The 23,908-nt window shown below is 42.5% G+C and overlaps 1 protein-coding gene across 3 annotated transcripts in view; it reads left to right on the top strand.

Moving 5' to 3' along the window:
* Positions 1-9,804: 9,804 nt before the first annotated feature.
* Positions 9,805-23,908, top strand: part of LOC139386603 (kelch-like protein 24) — a 58,554-nt gene continuing 44,450 nt past the window's right edge. Inside the window, exons 1-4 of one of the 3 annotated variants that reach the window (XM_071132288.1) lie at positions 9,805-10,104; positions 16,000-16,049; positions 16,127-16,230; positions 16,506-17,350. In XM_071132288.1, coding sequence (XP_070988389.1) covers positions 16,156-16,230; positions 16,506-17,350 — 920 coding nt within the window. In that variant the 5' untranslated portion in view covers positions 9,805-10,104; positions 16,000-16,049; positions 16,127-16,155. The remainder of the gene's footprint in view (positions 10,105-15,999; positions 16,050-16,126; positions 16,231-16,505; positions 17,351-23,908) is intronic. The other 2 variants (XR_011629080.1, XM_071132287.1) reach the window with 2 other exon arrangements.

Genomic DNA, 23,908 nt, shown 5'->3' with positions numbered 1-23,908 from the left:
TGTATTAAACTCTACTGTGCTGTACTCGGCTGAATTAAACTCTACTGTACTGTGCTCTACTCGGCTGAATCAAACTCTACTGTACTGTGCTGTACTGTGCTGTACTGGGCTGAATTAAACTCTACTGTACTGGACTGTACTCGGCTGAATTAAACTCTACTGTACTGTGCTGTACTCGGCTGAATTCAATTCTACTGTACTGGACTGTGCTCAGCTGAATTAAACTCTACGGTACTCTGCTGTACTCGGCTGAATTAAACTACTGTACTCGGCTGAATTAAACTACTGTACTGTGCTGTACTCGGCTGAATTCAACTCTACTGTACTCGGCTGAATTAAACTACTGTACTGTGCTGTACTCGACTGAATTAAACTCTACTGTACTGGGCTGTACTCGGCTGAATTAAACTCTACTGTACTCGGCTGAATTAAACTACTGTACTGTGCTGTACTCGGCTGAATTAAACTCTACTGTACTCGGCTGAATTAAACTCTACTGTACTGGACTGTACTCGGCTGAATTAAACTCTACTGTACTGGACTGTGCTCGGCTGAATTAAACTCTACTGTACTGGACTGTACTCGGCTGAATTCAACTCTACTGTACTGTGCTGTACTCGGCTGAATTCAACTCTACTGTACTGTGCTGTACTCGGCTGAATTAAACTCTACTGTACTGGACTGTACTCGGCTGAATTCAACTCTACTGTACTGTGCTGTACTCGGCTGAATTAAACTGTAGTGGACTGTACTCTGCTGTATTAAACTCTACTGTGCTGTACTCGGCTGAATTAAACTCTACTGTACTGTGCTCTACTCGGCTGAATCAAACTGTACTGTGCTGTACTGGGCTGTACTGGGCTGAAATAAACTCTACTGTACTGGACTGTACTCGGCTGAATTAAACTCTACTGTACTGGGCTGTACTGGGCTGAATTAAACTCTACTGTACTGGACTGTACTCGGCTGAATTAAACTCTACTGTACTGTGCTGTACTCGGCTGAATTAAACTACTGTACTCGGCTGAATTAAACTACTGTACTGTGCTATACTCGGCTGAATTAAACTCTACTGTACTCGGCTGAATTAAACTACTGTACTGTGCTGTACTCGGCTGAATTAAACTCTACTGTACTCGGCTGAATTAAACTACTGTACTGTGCTGTACTCGGCTGAATTAAACTACTGTACTGTACTGTGCTGTATTCGGCTGTATTAAACTCTACCGTACTGAGCTGTACTCGGCTGAATTAAACTCTACTGTACTGTGCTCTACTCGGCTGAATTAAACTACTGTACTGGACTGTGCTCGGCTGAATTAAACTCTACTGTACTGTGCTGTACTCGGCTGAATTAAACTCTACTGTACTCGGCTGAATTAAACTACTGTACTGTGCTGTACTCGGCTGAATTAAACTACTGTACTCTACTGTACTCGGCTGAATTAAACTCTACTGTACTGTGCTGTACTCGGCTGAATTAAACTCTACTGTACTCGGCTGAATTAAACTCTACTCTACTCGGCTGAATTAAACTCTACTGTACTCGGCTGAATTAAACTACTGTACTGTGCTGTACTCGACTGAATTCAACTCTACTGTACTCGGCTGAATTAAACTACTGTACTGGACTGTGCTCGGCTGAATTAAACTCTACTGTACTGTGCTGTACTCGGCTGAATTAAACTCTACTGTACTCGGCTGAATTAAACTACTGTACTGTGCTGTACTCGGCTGAATTAAACTACTGTACTCTACTGTACTCGGCTGAATTAAACTCTACTGTACTGTGCTGTACTCGGCTGAATTAAACTCTACTGTACTCGGCTGAATTAAACTCTACTGTACTCGGCTGAATTAAACTCTACTGTACTCGGCTGAATTAAACTCTACTGTACTGGGCTGTACTCGGCTGAATTAAACTACTGTACTGTGCTGTACTCGGCTGAATTAAACTACTGTACTGTGCTGTGCTCGGCTGAATTAAACTACTGTACTGTGCTGTACTCGGCTGAATTAAACTCTACTGTGCTGAACTGTACTCGGCTGAATTAAACTCTACTGTACTGGACTGTACTCGGCTGAATTAAACTCTACTGTGCTGTGTTCGGCTGAATTAAACTCTACTGTGCTGTGCTCGGCTGAATTAAACTCTACTGTACTCTACTGTACTGGACTGTACTCGGCTGAATTAAACTCTACTGTGCTGTGCTCGGCTGAATTAAACTCTACTGTGCTGTGCTCGGCTGAATTAAACTCTACTGTACTCTACTGGACTGGACTGTACTCGGCTGAATTAAACTCTACTGGACTGTACTCGGCTGAATTAAACTCTACTGTACTGTGCTGTACTCGGCTGAATTAAACTTTACTGTACTGTGCTGTACTCGGCTGAATTAAACTCTACTGTACTGTGCTGTACTCGGCTGAATTAAATTCTACTGTACTGGACTGTGCTCGGCTGAATTAAACTCTACGGTACTGTGCTGTACTCGGCTGAATTAAACTACTGTACTCGGCTGAATTAAACTACTGTACTGTGCTGTACTCGGCTGAATTAAACTCTACTGTACTCGGCTGAATTAAACTACTGTACTGTGCTGTACTCGGCTGAATTAAACTCTACTGTACTCGGCTGAATTAAACTACTGTACTGTGCTGTACTCGGCTGTATTAAACTCTACCGTACTGAGCTGTACTCGGCTGAATTAAACTCTACTGTACTGTGCTCTACTCGGCTGAATTAAACTACTGTACTGGACTGTGCTCGGCTGAATTAAACTCTACTGTACTGTGCTGTACTCGGCTGAATTAAACTCTACTGTACTCGGCTGAATTAAACTACTGTACTGTGCTGTACTCGGCTGAATTAAACTACTGTACTCTACTGTACTCGGCTGAATTAAACTCTACTGTACTGTGCTGTACTCGGCTGAATTAAACTCTACTGTACTCGGCTGAATTAAACTCTACTCTACTCGGCTGAATTAAACTCTACTGTACTCGGCTGAATTAAACTCTACTGTACTGGGCTGTACTCGGCTGAATTAAACTACTGTACTGTGCTGTACTCGGCTGAATTAAACTACTGTACTGTGCTGTGCTCGGCTGAATTAAACTACTGTACTGTGCTGTACTCGGCTGAATTAAACTCTACTGTGCTGAACTCTACTCGGCTGAATTAAACTCTACTGTACTGGACTGTGCTCGGCTGAATTAAACTCTACTGTACTGGACTGTACTCGGCTGAATTAAACTCTACTGTGCTGTGTTCGGCTGAATTAAACTCTACTGTGCTGTGCTCGGCTGAATTAAACTCTACTGTACTCTACTGTACTGGACTGTACTCGGATGAATTAAACTCTACTGTGCTGTGCTCGGCTGAATTAAACTCTACTGTGCTGTGCTCGGCTGAATTAAACTCTACTGTACTCTACTGGACTGGACTGTACTCGGCTGAATTAAACTCTACTGGACTGTACTCGGCTGAATTAAACTCTACTGTACTGTGCTGTACTCGGCTGAATTAAACTTTACTGTACTGTGCTGTACTCGGCTGAATTAAACTCTACTGTACTGTGCTGTACTCGGCTGAATTAAACTCTACTGTACTGGGCTGTACTCGGCTGAATTAAACTCTACTGTACTGGGCTGTACTCGGCTGAATTAAACTCTACTGTACTGGGCTGTACTCGGCTGAATTAAACTCTACTGTACTGTGCTGTACTCGGCTGAATTAAACTCTACTGTATCGTGCTGTACTCGGCTGAATTAAACTCTACTGTATCGTGCTGTACTCGGCTGAATTAAACTCTACTGTACTGGACTGTACTCGGCTGAATTAAACTCTACTGTGCTGTGCTCGGCTGAATTAAACTCCACTGTACTGTACTCTACTGGACTGGACTGTACTCGGCTGAATTAAACTCTACTGTGCTGTGCTCGGCTGAATTAAACTCTACTGTGCTGTGCTCGGCTGAATTAAACTCTACTGTACTCTACTGGACTGGACTGTACTCGGCTGAATTAAACTCTACTGGACTGTACTCGGCTGAATTAAACTCTACTGTACTGTGCTGTACTCGGCTGAATTAAACTTTACTGTACTGTGCTGTACTCGGCTGAATTAAACTCTAATGTACTGGGCTGTACTCGGCTGAATTAAACTCTACTGTACTGGGCTGTACTCGGCTGAATTAAACTCTACTGTACTGGGCTGTACTCGGCTGAATTAAACTCTACTGTACTGTGCTGTACTCGGCTGAATTAAACTCTACTGTACTTTGCTGTACTCGGCTGAATTAAACTCTACTGTACTGGACTGTACTCGGCTGAATTAAACTACTGTACTGTGCTGTACTCGGCTGAATTAAACTCTACTGTACTCGGCTGAATTAAACTCTACTGTACTGGAATGTGCTCGGCTGAATTAAACTCTACTGTACTGTGCTGTACTCGGCTGAATTAAACTCTACTGTACTCGGCTGAATTAAACTACTGTACTGTGCTGTACTCGGCTGAATTAAACTCTACTGTACTGGACTGTGCTCAGCTGAATTAATCTACTCTACTGTACTCGGCTGAATTAAACTCTGATGTACTGGACTGTACTCGTCTGAATTAAACTCTACTGTACTGGACTCGGCTGAATTAAACTCTACTGTACTGTGCTGTACTCGGCTGAATTAAACTACTGTGCTGTACTCGGCTGAATTCAACTCTACTGTACTGTGCTGTACTCGGCTGAATTAAACTCTACTGTACTCGGCTGAATTAAACTCTACTCTACTCGGCTGAATTAAACTCTACTGTACTCGGGTGAATTAAACTCTACTGTACTCGGCTGAATTAAACTCTAATGTACTGGACTGTACTCGGCTGAATTAAACTCTACTGTACTGTGCTGTACTCGGCTGAATTAAACTCTACTGTACTGGACTGTGTTCGGCTGAATTAAACTCTACTGTACTGTGCTGTACTCGGCTGAATTAAACTCTACTGTACTCGGTTGAATTAAACTACTGTACTGTGCTGAACTCGGCTGAATTAAACTCTACTGTACTGGACTGTGCTCGGCTGAATTAAACTACTGTACTGGACTGTACTCGGCTGAATTAAACTCTACTGTACTCGGCTGAATTAAACTCTACTGTACTGGACTGTGCTCGGCTGAATTAAACTACTGTACTGTGCTGTACTCGGCTGAATTAAACTCTACTGTACTGGACTGTGCTCGGCTGAATTAAACTACTGTACTGGACTGTACTCGGCTGAATTAAACTCTACTGTACTCGGCTGAATTAAACTCTACTGTACTGGACTGTGCTCGGCTGAATTAAACTACTGTACTGTGCTGTACTCGGCTGAATTAAACTCTACTGTACTGGACTGTGCTCGGCTGAATTAAACTACTGTACTGGACTGTACTCGGCTGAATTAAACTCTACTGTACTCGGCTGAATTAAACTCTACTGTACTGGACTGTACTCGGCTGAATTAAACTCTGATGTACTGTGCTGTACTCGGCTGAATTAAACTCTACTGTACTCGGCTGAATTAAACTCTACTCTACTCGCCTGAATTAAACTCTACTGTACTCGGGTGAATTAAACTCTACTGTACTCGGCTGAATTAAACTCTAATGTACTGGACTGTACTCGGCTGAATTAAACTCTACTGTACTGTGCTGTACTCGGCTGAATTAAACTCTACTGTACTGTGCTCTACTCGGCTGAATTAAACTCTACTGTGCTGTACTCGGCTGAATTAAACTCTACTGTAATCTGCTGTACTCGGCTGAATTAAACTCTACTGTACTCGGCTGAATTAAACTACTCTACTCGGCTGAATTAAACTCTACTGTACTCGGCTGAATTAAACTCTACTGGACTTTGCTCGGCTGAATTAAACTACTGTACTGTGCTGTACTCGGCTGAATTAAACTCTACTGGACTTTGCTCGGCTGAATTAAACTACTGTGCTGAACTGTACTCGGCTGAATTAAACTCTACTGTACTGTGCTGTACTCGGCTGAATTAAACTCTACTGGACTGTACTCGGCTGAATTAAACTCTACTGTACTGTGCTGTACTCGGCTGAATTAAACTCTACTGGACTGTACTCGGCTGAATTAAACTCTACTGTACTGGACTGTACTCGGCTGAATTAAACTCTACTGTACTGGACTGTACTCGGCTGAATTAAACTCTACTGTGCTGTACTCGGCTGAATTAAACTCTACTGTACTGGACTGTACTCGGCTGAATTAAACTCTACTGTACTGGACTGTACTCGGCTGAATTTAACTCTACTGTACTGGACTGTACTCGGCTGAATTAAACTCTACTCTACTGTGCTGTACTCGGCTGAATTAAACTCTACTGTACTGGACTTGCTGTCCAAACTTGTGAAACAGAGACATCTTTTCAACATCTGGAAAATACAGTCAGATCCATAAAAATGTGGACATTGACCAAGTTATTATTATTTTTAGGTGTCTACCACATATTGGAGTTGAGATTAAATAATGAATATGTGCTGAAAGTGCAAATTTTCAGCTTTAATTTGAGGGTATTTACATCCAAATCGGGTGAACGGTGTAGGAATTACAACACTTTTTATATGTGGTCCCTCTTTAAGTGACCAAAAGTAATTGGACAATTGGCTGTTCAGTTCCATGGCCGGGTGTGTGTTATTCCCTCATTAGTTTTGTTTACAAGTAAACGGATATAAGGTCTAGAGTTGATTTCAAGTGTGGCATTTGGAATCTGTTGTTGTTAACCCTCAATATGAAGTCCAAAGAGCTGTCACTGCCAGTGAAACAAGCCATCATTAGGCTGAACAATCAAAACAAACCCATCAGAGAGATAGCAAAAACATTAGGTGTGGTCAAATCAACTATTTGGTACATTCTTAAAGAGAAAGAATGCACTGGTGAACTCCGGGACACCAAAAGGCCCGGAAGACCACAGAAAACAACTGTGCTGGATGACAGAATAATGATTCCCCTGGTGAAGAAAACCCCCTTCTCAACAGTTGGCCAGATCAATAACACGCCTACCTCCTGGAGGGTATCTGTGTCAAAGTCAACATTCAAGAAAAGAGAGTAAATTCAGAGGGTTTACCACAAGACGGAAACATTGGTAAACCTCAAAAACAAGAAGACCAGATTAGAGTTTGCCAAACATCTATAAAAAGCCTGTACAGTTCCCGGAACAACATCCTATGGACAGATGAGACAAAAATAAACTTGTACCAGAATGATGGGAAGAGAAGAGTATGGAGAAGGAAAGGAACTGCTCAAGAGCCGTAGCATACTGTACCACATTATACCACCTCTGTGAAGCATGGTGGAGGTAGTGTTATGGGGTGGGCATGAATGGCTTCCAATGAGCCTGGTTCCCTTGTATTCATTGATGATGTGACTGCTGACAAAAGCAGCAGGATGAATCCTGAAGTGTTTGGGGATATATTATCTGCTCAGATTCAGCCAAATGCAGCCAAAACTCATTGGATGGCGCTTCATAGTGCAGATGGACCCGAAGCATACCGCGAAAGCAACCCAATTATTTTTTAAGGCAAAGAAGTGGAATCTTCTACAATGGCCAAGTCAATCACGTGACCTGAATCCAATTGAGCATGCATTTCACTTGCTGAAGGCAAAATGCCCCAATAACAAGCAGGACCTGAAGACAGCTGCAGTAAAGGCCTGGCAGAGCATCACCAGGGAGGAAACCCAGCATCTGGTTTATGGGTTCCAGACTTCAGGCAGTCATTGACTGCAAAGGATTTGCAACCAAGTATTAAAACTCACAATTAAATGTATGATTGTTAGTTTGTCCAATTACTTTTGAGCCCCTAAAATTGAGGGGTTATGTACAAAAATTGTTGTAATTCCTACATGGTTCATACAACATTTTTGACAAAACCCTTAAATTAAAGATGGAAGTCTACACTTAAAGCACATATTGATTGTTTCCTTTCAAATCCATTGTGGTGGCGTACAGAGACAAAATGATGCAGTGTGTCACTGTCCAAATACGTATGGACCTGACTAGTTTTTCTAGGTGTCTTTTCAACTCATTTAGTACTTTAGTAATGGGAATGGATTATGACCAGCAACCCCAACATCAATGTGACCCCACCCCCGCTCCCCGCCCAATGCTAATTAAGATGCTAGTTACCACATGGCTTGACCTATAATAAACTCTCACGAATAGGCTTGAAATAAAGCTCTCCCTTTCCTGTTTTCAATAATATTTATAAATACTTCCATCATACAACAGTTTATTAAAGAAATAACAAGCTCTGAATATTTACTTTCAGCGATAAAGAAAGATAATATTCCATCTCACGTCAATGTTCTGTGACCCTGACTGACCTCATGGAGGATAACCATGTTTATCTTCAGATTATGACACAACGCTCTTTGAGTTTTGAGTAATAACCAGGGGGACAACCAACTAGTGAGACAACCAACCAGTGAGACAACCAACCCCTGTCTCCTCTATTTTGTCCTTCAGAAAGTAATGACAGCTCAAATCCCCAACGCCAACAGTCTGTGACGTGAACACTTTTGACATTGACCTTAATTGACCAAGCTGCTTTCTCTGATTCTATCATTTTCTGAGTGATTAGTTAAGAGTGAGTGGGTTTACATGCACACTGATAATTCGATACCAAACTGATTTGGGCAGATGGTCAACTATGGCATTAGTCAAGAGACCATAGAGAGTCAACAACATCTGGAATCCACATCTGTTGCTGGATGTCAAATGAACAGTACCACAGGAACTGGAGAAATGTTATCTAACTACTAATCTCCTTTAACCCAGAACTAAAATCTTGGTAATTTGGTCAATGCCTTATTATTTACCCAGTCTGTCCACAACAGATTATGTAACAACCTGCTTGTCTATCAACTGTAATGTCAATGTGAACTAAAGGTAACGCGTTTTTCGAATATAGTTTTGTCAAGAAATGTCTTTATTTTCATTACTCACAATGCCACAATGTATATGCATTGATCATCCACTAGAGGGCAATTGTGTTTCAAAACAGGGTTTTCGACTGATGACGTAGGGCATTGACAAGTTGGGACAAAACATTGAAAATGGGTCAGAGACCAAAAGTGAGAAAGTAGCTCTCTAAGGATAACCTTCCTTGGCTAAATGGGATTGTGCAATATTGTAATGAAATTACGACATGATTCATTTAACTCCTCCCTTACTGTAGAGATTTGCTGCTGCCGCAGCATGTTTTTAACCGTTCTACCCACGTGCCCCATATCGGGTTACAACTGAAAAACATACTCTTTGTTTACCACATGGCTGAGAGTTATAAAGATCTTCACTGTTTAATGTAGCTTTAAAATTATTTTAAAAATCAGGACAGTAGAATACAACACAACTATATGTCATTGACCAGTGTGTGATTGAAAATAATGTAAATTGTTGTTTTGTTTTCCATTCAATTTATATTGTAAAAACTTGGTCAGCTTTCAGCATTAAGGAAAGTTACTAAAGTATGTCTGATTCGTACTACACTTGTCTCTCAACTCATGCTCATAAATGACCCGATGAGTACTCATTAGGCCTATCGCAATATTGGGCAATAGTCTTTACTTTATTACACAATTGGTGTTGACAACAAAGTTTCCCGATTTTTTTGTGGAAAAAGTGTTCAACTTCAGGGAAGTTTTGTTTGCAAACAAAGGCCAGCCACGCGGACGAAAGAGGTGCTTTGGGAAGTGCTGTTTTCTGATTGCACACCTCTAAGGCACAACCACTTCTTATGAAATACACTACCCATAAGCACCAATAACTCCAGCTGACTGGGTCGGCATATTCTGAGGATGTGACCTATATCTCGCTGTGATGTTTACACTTTGTTACAGTTCTTTGTCTCAACCAGCATAACAAGTCAGGATGTCTGGGACATAGAGAAATACGTATTTTTCTGTTTTTCTTTATGTGTAAAGAAACCTATTTTTATCATAACATTTTTGGACCAAGAATTTTCGGAACAACATTTTCTTCAACTTTTTTTTTATTTTTCCACGACTCCAAATAGCCGAGGCGGCTCACACGGAAAATTTTGGATAAGGTAAGGTACTTTACTAAAAATAGGAAGTAACATATAACGTGCATTTCAATACGCGTTTGTATTCAGTTGTGGCATTGGATTTTTGGTAAAGATACTGTATGCGTTAATTTGTTGCCCTAAACTTAATTGCTCACTGTTCAAGGTTGCCGAGAATAAGTAATCGGTTTTTGGCTGATGGGACACAATTGAAAAGCATACCATCTATAGCAGATATCACGAGTTAACTTTTTTGGAGTTGTTATTGTACATGCGTTTTATGTCAAACATTTTCACAGTCATAATCCACGTATTGCTGCAAAATAATAATGTTCGATTCCATGCATAACATTGATTCTGTCAATTCTGATCAGAATTTAATCTGCTCAATTTTGGGGGGGAATTTGCTTGTTTATTGTGTGTAATTAATAAAAAAAATAAAAAAAAAGACGTGACAAGAAGACGAGGTCACTGTGGCTATATAAGAGATGCAATAGCTGTTACATGCGGAGTAAACTTCACACCTCCATGGAGTGGAGTTTAGTCCGCTAACTTTGTTGTGGTCTTTATATAGCCTATAGCTAGCTACACATGTCATAAGAAGGGAATGTTCCATGCGTCAGGGAAGGAGGCTCTGCCACTTGCAAACCCTTGCTTTTGTGTTACTTAATTACGAGGAGGTGCTGCAGCTGTGGACTAGGATAACACACGCAAACAGTTGTGTGTTTTGTTCCGCTTGGCGTCTTGCGGTGGACCGCCAGGTTAAATATAGCCGGGATGAGAGTGACTACGTTCATCAGATAGCTGGCCAGACCCGTGCGCTGCGGTTAATAACCGCCTTGATTTAGTAACGGCACGCACGTGACCTGAGTGAAGAGCGCGCGCTAGTGCCTCAAAGACATCATGAGCAAATGTCAACATCTATATCTTTAATACTCCTGGCAGAATGAGACAGAGTGAAGGAGTCATTTTCCCGTCTAAATGAAATAGATGGTTTGAGATAGATGGCTTGGGGCTATACACCTGTGCGTGTGCGTGTGCGTGTTCGTGTAAAAAACTGTGAGCTGAAGACAGCCTACTCATACCTGTTTTTTGCTCCAAATTTGCCATTCTCTGGAAGTGAAAAAAATGACTAAGGAGGAGTGACCCCGAGGCTCTTCTCCCAGAATTGACGATTAATCTGGTTTGGCATTAATCTGGTATGGCATGAATCTGGTTTAGCAGTCAGTCTGTTTCAAAGACTATGCCTCTAGGCACCCACAGTTAGAGGATCACTGTTGAAAAGACTATAGGCCCGGTTTCAACCGGTGTCGCAGATTGCTCACTGTTAAAAGCATGATGGGATGATGCCTATCTTTTCTTCACCTAGTTTCATTCAAAGCAAACATGATTGATGTACCATTGCACAACAACCTTTCTAGCTCTATTGTCCTTGTGGTTGCTGGCCTTTTCAACTGTAGTACTATGTCCCAGGGAACATCTGCTTCAGTACAGAGACAGAGGAAGGGGTTAGTTTGTAGATATGTGCATATTTACCAGGTTAAATAAAGGTGAAATAAATAAAATAATAATAATTCAGGCCCGGCTCAAGCCTTTTGGGGGCCCTAAGCAGGATTTGGTTAGGGGGCCCCCCCACCTCCCAGCAAAGTTAATTTCACGTAGTTCTACACATTTTGCCTTGGGGTGTAGTTAAAATGTTGCCGTTTTATAGCCAGTTCTCAGAAATTCTACACATTTTGTGACTAATGCTATGTTAATATGATATTTGTCGCAGCGGTCTAAAGCACTGCATCTCACTGCTAGAGGTGCCACTACAGACCCTGGTTCATTTCTAGGCTGTATCACAACCAGCCGTGATTGGGAGTCCCATAGAGCGGCGCACAATTGGCCCAGCGTCGTCTGGGTTAGGGTTTGGCCGGGGTCGGGCCGTCATTGTAAATAAGACTTTGTTCTTAACTGACTTGGCTAGTTAAATATGTATATTTATATATATATATATATATTTTTTAAATAACAAAATCAATTGGGGCCCCCTGGAGGTCAGGACCTCTGGGTGCAGTATTTTATTACTACAAGTTTAGATAGCTGGCTAGACTAACTACCAATGTAAGCGTTGTTAGCTGACATGCTTACTGTCAGTGACTGACATAATGAGAAAAACTGCTGATGCACAACCACATTTTGAAATTGCACCCGGTATGTTCTACTATTCTTACTCTCAATAGTAAGTTGCGATCCCTGCTTGAGTTTTAAAAATAAATGAAATACAATTATGCTTTGGGGACTGGGGCCCCCTGGCGGCCGTGGGCTCTAAGCGACCGTTTATGTCGCTTATGCCTGGAACTGGCCCTGTGCGTATGGCTGGAACTGGCCCTGTGCGTATGGCTGGAACTGGCCCTGTGCGTATGGCTGGAACTGGCCCTGTGCGTATGCCTGGAACTGGCCCTGTGCGTATGGCTGGAACTGGCCCTGTGTGTATGACTGGAACTGGCCCTGTGCGTATCGCTGGAACTGGCCCTGTGCGTATGCCTGGAACTGGCCCTGTGCGTATGCCTAGAACTGGCCCTGTGCGTATGGCTGGAACTGGCCCTGTGCGTATGGCTGGAACTGGCCATGTGCGTATGGCTGGAACTGGCCCTGTGCGTATGGCTGGAACTGGCCCTGTGCGTATGGCTGGAACTGGCCCTGTGCGTATGCCTGGAACTGGCCCTGTGCGTATGCCTGGAACTGGCCCTGTGCGTATGCCTGGAACTGGCCCTGTGCGTATGCCTGGAACTGGCCCTGTGCGTATGCCTGGAACTGGCCCTGTGCGTATGCCTGGAACTGGCCCTGTGCGTATGCCTGGAACTGGCCCTGTGCGTATACCTGGAACTGGCCCTGTGCGTATGCCTGGAACTGGCCCTGTGCGTATGCCTGGAACTGGCCCTGTGCGTATGCCTGGAACTGGCCCTGTGCGTATGCCTGGAACTGGCCCTGTGCGTATGCCTGGAACTGGCCCTGTGCGTATGCCTGGAACTGGCCCTGTGCGTATGCCTGGAACTGGCCCTGTGCGTATGCCTGGAACTGGCCCTGTGCGTATACCTGGAACTGGCCCTGTGCGTATGGCTGGAACTGGCCCTGTGCGTATGCCTGGAACTGGCCCTGTGCGTATGGCTGGAACTGGCCCTGTGCGTATGCCTGGAACTGGCCCTGTGCGTATGGCTGGAACTGGCCCTGTGCGTATGGCTGGAACTGGCCCTGTGCGTATGCCTGGAACTGGCCCTGTGCGTATGGCTGGAACTGGCCCTGTGCGTATGCCTGGAACTGGCCCTGTGCGTATGCCTGGAACTGGCCCTGTGCGTATGCCTGGAACTGGCCCTGTGCGTATGCCTGGAACTGGCCCTGTGCGTATGCCTGGAACTGGCCCTGTGCGTATGCCTGGAACTGGCCCTGTGCGTATGCCTGGAACTGGCCCTGTGCGTATACCTGGAACTGGCCCTGTGCGTATGGCTGGAACTGGCCCTGTGCGTATGCCTGGAACTGGCCCTGTGCGTATGGCTGGAACTGGCCCTGTGCGTATGCCTGGAACTGGCCCTGTGCGTATGGCTGGAACTGGCCCTGTGCGTATGCCTGGAACTGGCCCTGTGCGTATGGCTGGAACTGGCCCTGTGCGTATGCCTGGAACTGGCCCTGTGCGTATGGCTGGAACTGGCCCTGTGCTACATTTTTTCCTCTACTGTGATGCAAGATACAGTAGCTCTACCCTGAAGACGCTGGAATTGTTAGTACAACTAGTTCTCTCTCTGAAGCGGAAAGCAGGCTGTTTCCCTTGTGACTTATGGCCATTGCCTCTGGAGTGTACTTGGTTTCTCCATTTCGTCACCACAGCAGCAGTGGTTCAAGTTCAGTAGTTAAGTTCAACTTCAAGTGACTTGTATAACTTGATTTATACTTATTTATAACAATTGTAAGTTTTGATCTAAAGCTACGTAGGCTTATAACAGGTCTATAACACATGCACATTCAGATCTACTGTTCCTTAAGGTATAACACCACATATAAACTGATTTACACTTATATAGGGTTATAACATACATGTAACACATTAATCATCTGAAATAAATATACAGTATAACTAGATGGGGCGGCAGGGTAGCCTAGTTGTTAGAGTGTAGAGGCGGCAGGGTAGCCTAGTGGTTAGAGCGTTGGACTAGTAACCGAAAGGTTGCAAGTTCGAATCCCCGAGCTGACAAGGTACAAATCTGTCGTTCTGCCCCTGAACAAGGCAGTTAACCCACTGTTCCTAGGCCGTCATTTAAAATAAGATTATTTTCTTAACTGACTTGCCTAGTTAAATAAAGATAAACTAAAATGAGTAAAGAGCTCATTTATTGCTTGGTCTACACCCATATCTACTGTACCACTTTAACCTTATTATCCGGTCGGTCTACACCCATATCTACTGTACCACTTTAACCTTATTATCCGGTCGGTCTACACCCATATCTACTGTACCACTTTAACCTTATTATCCGGTCGGTCTACACCCATATCTACTGTACCACTTTAACCTTATTATCCGGTCGGTCTACACCCATATCTACTGTACCACTTTAACCTTATTATCCGGTCGGTCTATGACCTTATTTCCTGTTGTCCCTCCAGGTATCCGGTTGGTCTATAACCTTATTTCCTGTTGTCCCTCCAGGTATCCGGTCGGTCTATGACCTTATTTCCTGTTGTCCCTCCAGGTATCCGGTTGGTCTATAACCTTATTTCCTGTTGTCCCTCCAGGTATCCGGTCGGTCTATGACCTTATTTCCTGTTGTCCCTCCAGGTATCCGGTTGGTCTATGACCTTATTTCCTGTTGTCCCTCCAGGTATCCGGTTGGTCTATAACCTTATTTCCTGTTGTCCCTCCAGGTATCCCTTTGGTCTATAACCTTATTTCCTGTTGTCCCTCCAGGTATCCCTTCAGTCTATAACCTTATTTCCTGTTGTCCCTCCAGGTATCCGGTCGGTCTATAACCTTATTTCCTGTTGTCCCTCCAGGTATCCGGTCGATCTATAACCTTATTTCCTGTTTTCCCTCCAGGTATCCCTTCGGTCTATAACCTTATTTCCTGTTGTCCCTCCAGGTATCCCTTCAGTCTATAACCTTATTTCCTGTTGTCCCTCCAGGTATCCGGTCGGTCTATGAACTTATTTCCTGTTGTCCCTCCAGGTATCCGGTCGATCTATAACCTTATTTCCTGTTGTCCCTCCAGGTATCCGGTCGATCTATAACCTTATTTCCTGGTGTCCCTCCAGGTATCCGGTCGATCTATAAACTTATTTCCTTTTGTCCCTCCAGGTATCTGGTTGGTCTATGACCTTATTTCCTGTTGTCCCTCCAGGTATCAGGTCAGTTTAACCTTATTTCCTGTTGTCCCTCCAGGTAACAGGTCAGTTTAACCTTATTCCTGTTGTCCCTCCAGGTATCAGGTCAGTTTAACCTTATTTCCTGTTGTCCCTCCAGGTATCAGGTCAGTTTAACCTTATTTCCTGTTGTCCCTCCAGGTATCCGGTCGGTCTATAACCTTATTTCCTGTTGTCCCTGCAGGTATCATGTCAGTTTAACCTTATTTCCTGTTGTCCCTCCAGGTATCCGGTTGGTCTATAACCTTATTTCCTGTTGTCCCTCCAGGTATCAGGTCAGTCTATAACCTTATTTCCTGTTGTCACTCCAGGTATCTGGTCGGTCTATAACCTTATTTCCTGTTGTCCCTCCAGGTATCCGGTCGATCTATGACCTTATTTCCTGTTGTCCCTCCAGGTATCTGGTCGTTCTAACCTTATTTCCTGTTGTACCTCCAGGGATCCGGTCGGTCTATAACCTTATTTCCTGTTGTCCCTCCAGGTATCAGGTCAGTTTAACCTTATTTCCTGTTTTCCCTCCAGGTATCTGGTCGGTCTATAACCTTATTTCCTGTTGTCCCTCCAGGTATCAGGTCAGTTTAACCTTATTTCCTGTTTTCCCTCCAGGTATCTGGTCAGTCTATAACCTTATTTCCTGTTTTCCCTCCAGGTATCTGGTCGGTCTATAGGGCAGCAACCATGGTGTTGATCCTGGGCAGACGGCTCAACAGGGAGGACTCTGGGACCAGGGACTCCCCCGCCGTCAAACGAAAGGTGCTCACTAAACCCACTCATTTTATCACAACTCCGAGTTCTTACTAGTCTTGACAAGTGTTTTGAAGGGCAATGTGTGTCAATTATTTCTCAAGTGGCAAATAAAAACACACTAAAATCACATTTTTCCAAGAAGCATAACAAACGGGAACATGGCCAAGACCCCCTCTTCCAGTTTATAAACCAGTGCCACGTTATCACTTTTGACTGTAGATTAAAAGTTACAGAGTAGGCCTTTAAAAGTAAATTAAACTCATTATTTTCATCCCTCCAAGGTGTTCGAAGTGGACTCTAAAACCCTGACCGGTAATGAAGTTCTGGAGTTCTCCTCCGGCTCCTCCCACTCGGAGGCCATCTTGCAGGTGTTCAACGAGTTCCGCGACAGCCGCCTCTTCACCGACGTGGTCATCAGCGTGCAGGGCCGCGAGTTCCCCTGCCACCGTGCTGTGCTCTCTGCCTGTTCCTCCTACTTCCGTGCCATGTTCTGCAATGACCACCGCGAGTCGCGTGAGATGCTGGTGGAGATCAACGGCATCCTGGCCGAGGCCATGGACTCCTTCCTCAGCTACGTCTACACGGGCCGCGCCAAGATCACCACTGACAACGTGCAGTTCCTCTTCGAGACCTCCAGCCTCTTCCAGATCTCCACGCTCCGCGACGCCTGCGCCAAGTTCCTCGAAGACCAGCTTGACCCTTGCAATTGCTTGGGCATCCAACGCTTCGCCGACGCCCACGCACTGAAACAGCTGGCCAGCCGCTGCCGCTCGTACGCCCTGGCCAACTTCCCTGACGTGGCCCAACACGAGGAGTTCCTGGACCTGAGGAGAGACGAGCTGGAGGAGTACATCTGCAGTGATGAACTGGCCATCGGGAAGGAGGAGGTGGTGTTTGAGGCGGTGATGCGCTGGGTGTACCACAGTGTGGAGCCCCGGAGGCCCGTGCTTAAGGACCTGCTGCACCACGTCCGTCTGCCCCTGCTGCACCCCAACTACTTTGTCCAGACAGTGGAAGGAGACCAGATCATCCAGACGGCGCCAGAGTGCTACCAGCTCCTCCACGAGGCCCGGCGGTACCACGTACTGGGCAACGAGATGATGTCCCCCAGGACCCGCCCACGCAGGTACTGTGCAGGGGATGCTGGGAGGTGTAGTTCAGAGACTTGGTCAGTCAATTAAATTCAATATAACTGCATTGTCCCTCAAGGGGAATTGTATTTGGCACAGCTTTATGGATAGAACAATTCAACACATCTAGGTAAGGCAGAATTCACCTCCTGAGTCCTTTATTTATTATAAGGCCCTGAAGGAACTAGGGCCCTCTCAAATATGAGGAAGTGTTGTGACTGAATACGGTACAGTTCCTTCTTCCCTGCCAGTCAACTGGAAGACAAATGATATGTAATCTCTAATTCCTCTTGGCTCGTCACTCATCTTTCACAATCATTTTATGGGGATTAACTGTAATTGTAAAACGGATAAGAATGTCTGTTTGTAAACAAAAACCACTGCCACTTTGCTCTCGGCTCAAGTTAATAACCACCCACCTTTGCCTCTGTGAAGAGAAAGATGAGAGAGAAAGACAGACAGAGAGTGATGGAGAGAGAGAAAGAAAGACAGAGAGAGAGAGAGAGAGAGACAGACAGAGAGTGATGGAGAGAGAGAAAGAAAGACATACAGAGAGTGATGGAGAGAGAGAAAGAAAGACAGACAGAGAGTGATGGAGAGAGAGAAAGAAAGACAGACAGAGAGTGATGGAGAGAAAGAAAGACAGACAGAGTGATGGAGAGAGAGAAAGAAAGACAGAGAGAGTGATGGAGAGAGAGAGAAAGACAGACAGAGAGTGATGGAGAGAGAGAAAGAAAGACAGACAGAGAGTGATGGAGAGAGAGAAAGAAAGACAGACAGAGGGGGATGGAGAGAGAGAGACAGACAGACAGAGAGGGATGGAGAGAGAGAGACAGACAGACAGAGAGGGATGGAGAGAGAGAGAAAGACAGACAGAGAGTGATGGAGAGAGAGAAAGAAAGACAGACAGAGAGTGATGGAGAGAGAGAAAGACAGACAGACAGAGAGTGATGGAGAGAGAGAAAGAAAGACAGACAGAGGGGGATGGAGAGAGAGACAGACAGACAGAAAGGGATGGAGAGAGAGACAGACAGACAGAGAGGGATGGAGAGAGAGAGAAAGACAGACAGACAGAGAGTGATGGAGAGAGAGAAAGAAAGACATACAGAGAGTGATGGAGAGAGACAAAGAAAGACAGACAGAGAGTGATGGAGAGAGAGAGAGAGAGAGAGACAGACAGACAGAGAGTGATGGAGAGAGAGACAGACAGACAGAGAGTGATGGAGAGAGAGAGAGAGAGAGACAGACAGAGAGTGATGGAGAGAGAGAAAGACAGACAGAGAGTGATGGAGAGAGAGAGAGAAAGACAGACAGAGGGGGATGGAGAGAGAGAGAAAGACAGACAGAGAGTGATGGAGAGAGAGAGAGAGACAGACAGAGAGTGATGGAGAGAGAGAGAAAGGCAGACAGAGAGGGATGGAGAGAGAGAGAAAGACAGACAGAGGAGGATGGAGAGAGAGAGAGAAAGACAGACCGAGTGATGGAGAGAGAGAGAAAGGCAGACAGAGAGTGATGGAGAGAGAGAGAAAGACAGACAGAGAGGGATGGAGAGAGAGAGAAAGACAGACAGAGAGTGATGGAGAGAGAGAGAAAGACAGACAGAGAGGGATGGAGAGAGAGAGAAAGACAGACAGAGGGGGATGGAGAGAGAGAGAAAGACAGACAGAGAGGGATGGAGAGAGAGAGAAAGACAGACAGAGAGTGATGGAGAGAGAGAGAAAGACAGACAGAGAGGGATGGAGAGAGAGAGAAAGACAGACAGAGGGGGATGGAGAGAGAGAGAAAGACAGACAGAGAGGGATGGAGAGAGAGAGAAAGACAGACAGAGAGTGATGGAGAGAGAGAGAAAGACAGACAGAGAGGGATGGAGAGCGAGAGAAAGACAGACAGAGGGGGATGGAGAGAGAGAGAAAGACAGACAGAGAGGGATGGAGAGAGAGAGAAAGACAGACAGAGAGTGATGGAGAGAGAGAGAAAGACAGACAGAGAGGGATGGAGAGAGAGAGAAAGACAGACAGAGAGGGATGGAGAGAGAGAGAAAGACAGACAGAGAGGGATGGAGAGAGAGAGAAAGACAGACAGAGAGGGATGGAGAGAGAGAGAAAGACAGACAGAGAGGGATGGAGAGAGAGAGAAAGACAGACAGAGAGGGATGGAGAGAGAGAGAAAGACAGACAGAGAGTGATGGAGAGAGAGAGAAAGACAGACAGAGAGTGATGGAGAGAGAGAGAAAGACAGACAGAGAGGGATGGAGAGAGAGAGAAAGACAGACAGAGGGGGATGGAGAGAGAGAGAAAGACAGACAGAGAGGGATGGAGAGAGAGAGAAAGACAGACAGAGAGTGATGGAGAGAGAGAGAAAGACAGACAGAGAGGGATGGAGAGAGAGAGAAAGACAGACAGAGAGTGATGGAGAGAGAGAGAAAGACAGACAGAGAGGGATGGAGAGAGAGAGAAAGACAGAGGGGGATGGAGAGAGAGAGAAAGACAGACAGAGAGTGATGGAGAGAGAGAGAAAGACAGACAGAGAGGGATGGAGAGAGAGAGAAAGACAGACAGAGGGGGATGGAGAGAGAGAGAAAGACAGACAGAGAGGGATGGAGAGAGAGAGAAAGACAGACAGATGACTGAAAGATCAAAGGAAGAGTGTCAGACACAGCACTTGTCTTCCACAGTAGATGGTTTTGAGTTACAACATGAATGTGTGCCTGCTGCCTTATTGTGCAGACAGACCCTTCATTGGGGGAAGGTTTGTTTAATAATCCTGTTTTGTAATGAAATTGTGTCATGAGGTAGAAGAGCTTGTCCATACACATTCTATTTTTCTGCCAGAATAACTGCTATGTTGCAAGCCTTTGTCGCCTGAAACCTTCGTACCGTTCGGTCTAGTTTTATTAGCAGTAGTGAAGCAGCGAGTCACATACAGCCGTGTTTGTGTCCATAAGGAATTATTTGAAGGATGTTTGTTTGTGTACGATATACATAGGTCCATGTGAGTGATGAGTTCATCCACAGAGAATCTTCTGTGTAATGTCTTTATGTATTCTGTGTTACATGTTAGAGTATGTATGATGTCTTTATGTATTCTGTGTTACATGTTAGAGTATGTATGATGTCTTTATGTATTCTGTGTTACATGTTAGAGTATGTATGTGTCTTTATGTATTCTGTGTTACATGTTAGAGTATGTATGATGTCTTTATGTATTCTGTGTTACATGTTCGAGTATGTATGATGTCTTTATGTATTCTGTGTTACATGTTAGAGTATGTATGATGTCTTTATGTATTCTGTGTTACATGTTAGAGTATGTATGATGTCTTTATGTATTCTGTGTTACATGTTAGAGTATGTATGATGTCTTTATGTATTCTGTGTTACATGTTACAGTATGTATGTGTCTTTATGTATTCTGTGTTACATGTTAGAGTATGTATGATGTCTTTATGTATTCTGTGTTACATGTTAGAGTATGTATGATGTCTTTATGTATTCTGTGTTACATGTTAGAGTATGTATGATGTCTTTATGTATTCTGTGTTACATGTTAGAGTATGTATCATGTCTTTATGTATTCTGTGTTACATGTTAGAGTATGTATGATGTCTTTATGTATTCTGTGTTACATGTTAGAGTATGTATGTGTCTTTATGTATTATGTGTTACATGTTAGAGTATGTATGATGTCTTTATGTATTCTGTGTTACATGTTAGAGTATGTATGATGTCTTTATGTATTCTGTGTTACATGTTAGAGTATGTATGATGTCTTTATGTATTCTGTGTTACATGTTAGAGTATGTATGATGTCTTTATGTATTCTGTGTTACATGTTAGAGTATGTATGATGTCTTTATGTATTCTGTGTTACATGTTCGAGTATGTATGATGTCTTTATGTATTCTGTGTTACATGTTAGAGTATGTATGATGTCTTTATGTATTCTGTGTTACATGTTAGAGTATGTATGATGTCTTTATGTATTCTGTGTTACATGTTAGAGTATGTATGATGTCTTTATGTATTCTGTGTTACATGTTAGAGTATGTATGTGTCTTTATGTATTCTGTGTTACATGTTAGAGTATGTATGATGTCTTTATGTATTCTGTGTTACATGTTAGAGTATGTATGATGTCTTTATGTATTCTGTGTTACATGTTAGAGTATGTATGATGTCTTTATGTATTCTGTGTTACATGTTAGAGTATGTATGATGTCTTTATGTATTCTGTGTTACATGTTAGAGTATGTATGATGTCTTTATGTATTCTGTGTTACATGTTAGAGTATGTATGATGTCTTTATGTATTCTGTGTTACATGTTAGAGTATGTATGATGTCTTTATGTATTCTGTGTTACATGTTAGAGTATGTATGATGTCTTTATGTATTCTGTGTTACATGTTAGAGTATGTATGATGTCTTTATGTATTCTGTGTTACATGTTAGAGTATGTATGATGTCTTCATGTATTCTGTGTTACATGTTAGAGTATGTATGATGTCTTTATGTATTCTGTGTTACATGTTAGAGTATGTATGTGTCTTTATGTATTCTGTGTTACATGTTAGAGTATGTATGATGTCTTTATGTATTCTGTGTTACATGTTAGAGTATGTATGATGTCTTTATGTATTCTGTGTTACATGTTAGAGTATGTATGATGTCTTTATGTATTCTGTGTTACATGTTAGAGTATGTATGATGTCTTTATGTATTCTGTGTTACATGTTAGAGTATGTATGATGTCTTTATGTATTCTGTGTTACATGTTAGAGTATGTATGATGTCTTTATGTATTCTGTGTTACATGTTAGAGTATGTATGATGTCTTTATGTATTCTGTGTTACATGTTAGAGTATGTATGATGTCTTTATGTATTCTGTGTTACATGTTAGAGTATGTATGATGTCTTTATGTATTCTGTGTTACATGTTAGAGTATGTATGATGTCTTTATGTATTCTGTGTTACATGTTAGAGTATGTATGTGTCTTTATGTATTATGTGTTACATGTTAGAGTATGTATGATGTCTTTATGTATTCTGTGTTACATGTTAGAGTATGTATGATGTCTTTATGTATTCTGTGTTACATGTTACAGTATGTATGATGTCTTTATGTATTCTTTGTTACATGTTACAGTATGTATGATGTCTTTATGTATTCTGTGTTACATGTTACAGTATGTATGATGTCTTTATGTATTCTGTGTTACATGTTAGAGTATGTATGATGTCTTTATGTATTCTGTGTTACATGTTAGAGTATGTATGATGTCTTTATGTATTCTGTGTTACATGTTAGAGTATGTATGATGTCTTTATGTATTCTGTGTTACATGTTAGAGTATGTATGATGTCTTTATGTATTCTGTGTTACATGTTAGAGTATGTATGATGTCTTTATGTATTCTGTGTTACATGTTAGAGTATGTATGTGTCTTTATGTATTCTGTGTTACATGTTAGAGTATGTATGATGTCTTTATGTATTCTGTGTTACATGTTAGAGTATGCATGATGTCTTTATGTATTCTGTGTTACATGTTAGAGTATGTATGATGTCTTTATGTATTCTGTGTTACATGTTAGAGTATGTATGATGTCTTTATGTATTCTGTGTTACATGTTAGAGTATGTATGATGTCTTTATGTATTCTGTGTTACATGTTAGAGTATGTATGTGTCTTTATGTATTCTGTGTTACATGTTAGAGTATGTATGATGTCTTTATGTATTCTGTGTTACATGTTAGAGTATGTATGATGTCTTTATGTATTCTGTGTTACATGTTAGAGTATGTATGATGTCTTTATGTATTCTGTGTTACATGTTAGAGTATGTATGATGTCTTTATGTATTCTGTGTTACATGTTAGAGTATGTATGATGTCTTTATGTATTCTGTGTTACATGTTAGAGTATGTATGATGTCTTTATGTATTCTGTGTTACATGTTAGAGTATGTATGTGTCTTTATGTATTCTGTGTTACATGTTAGAGTATGTATGATGTCTTTATGTATTCTGTGTTACATGTTAGAGTATGTATGATGTCTTTATGTATTCTGTGTTACATGTTAGAGTATGTATGATGTCTTTATGTATTCTGTGTTACATGTTAGAGTATGTATGATGTCTTTATGTATTCTGTGTTACATGTTAGAGTATGTATGATGTCTTTATGTATTCTGTGTTACATGTTAGAGTATGTATGATGTCTTTATGTATTCTGTGTTACATGTTAGAGTATGTATGATGTCTTTATGTATTCTGTGTTACATGTTAGAGTATGTATGATGTCTTTATGTATTCTGTGTTACATGTTAGAGTATGTATGATGTCTTTATGTATTCTGTGTTACATGTTAGAGTATGTATGATGTCTTTATGTATTCTGTGTTACATGTTAGAGTATGTATGTGTCTTTATGTATTCTGTGTTACATGTTAGAGTATGTATGATGTCTTTATGTATTCTGTGTTACATGTTAGAGTATGTATGATGTCTTTATGTATTCTGTGTTACATGTTAGAGTATGTATGATGTCTTTA

The sequence above is a fragment of the Oncorhynchus clarkii genome, chromosome 28 (assembly GCF_045791955.1).
Source record: "Oncorhynchus clarkii lewisi isolate Uvic-CL-2024 chromosome 28, UVic_Ocla_1.0, whole genome shotgun sequence".
Classification (NCBI taxonomy): Eukaryota; Metazoa; Chordata; class Actinopteri; order Salmoniformes; family Salmonidae; genus Oncorhynchus; species Oncorhynchus clarkii.
Note: the sequence above shows the minus strand (reverse complement) of the source record. Positions and strands in the feature narration are given on the sequence as shown.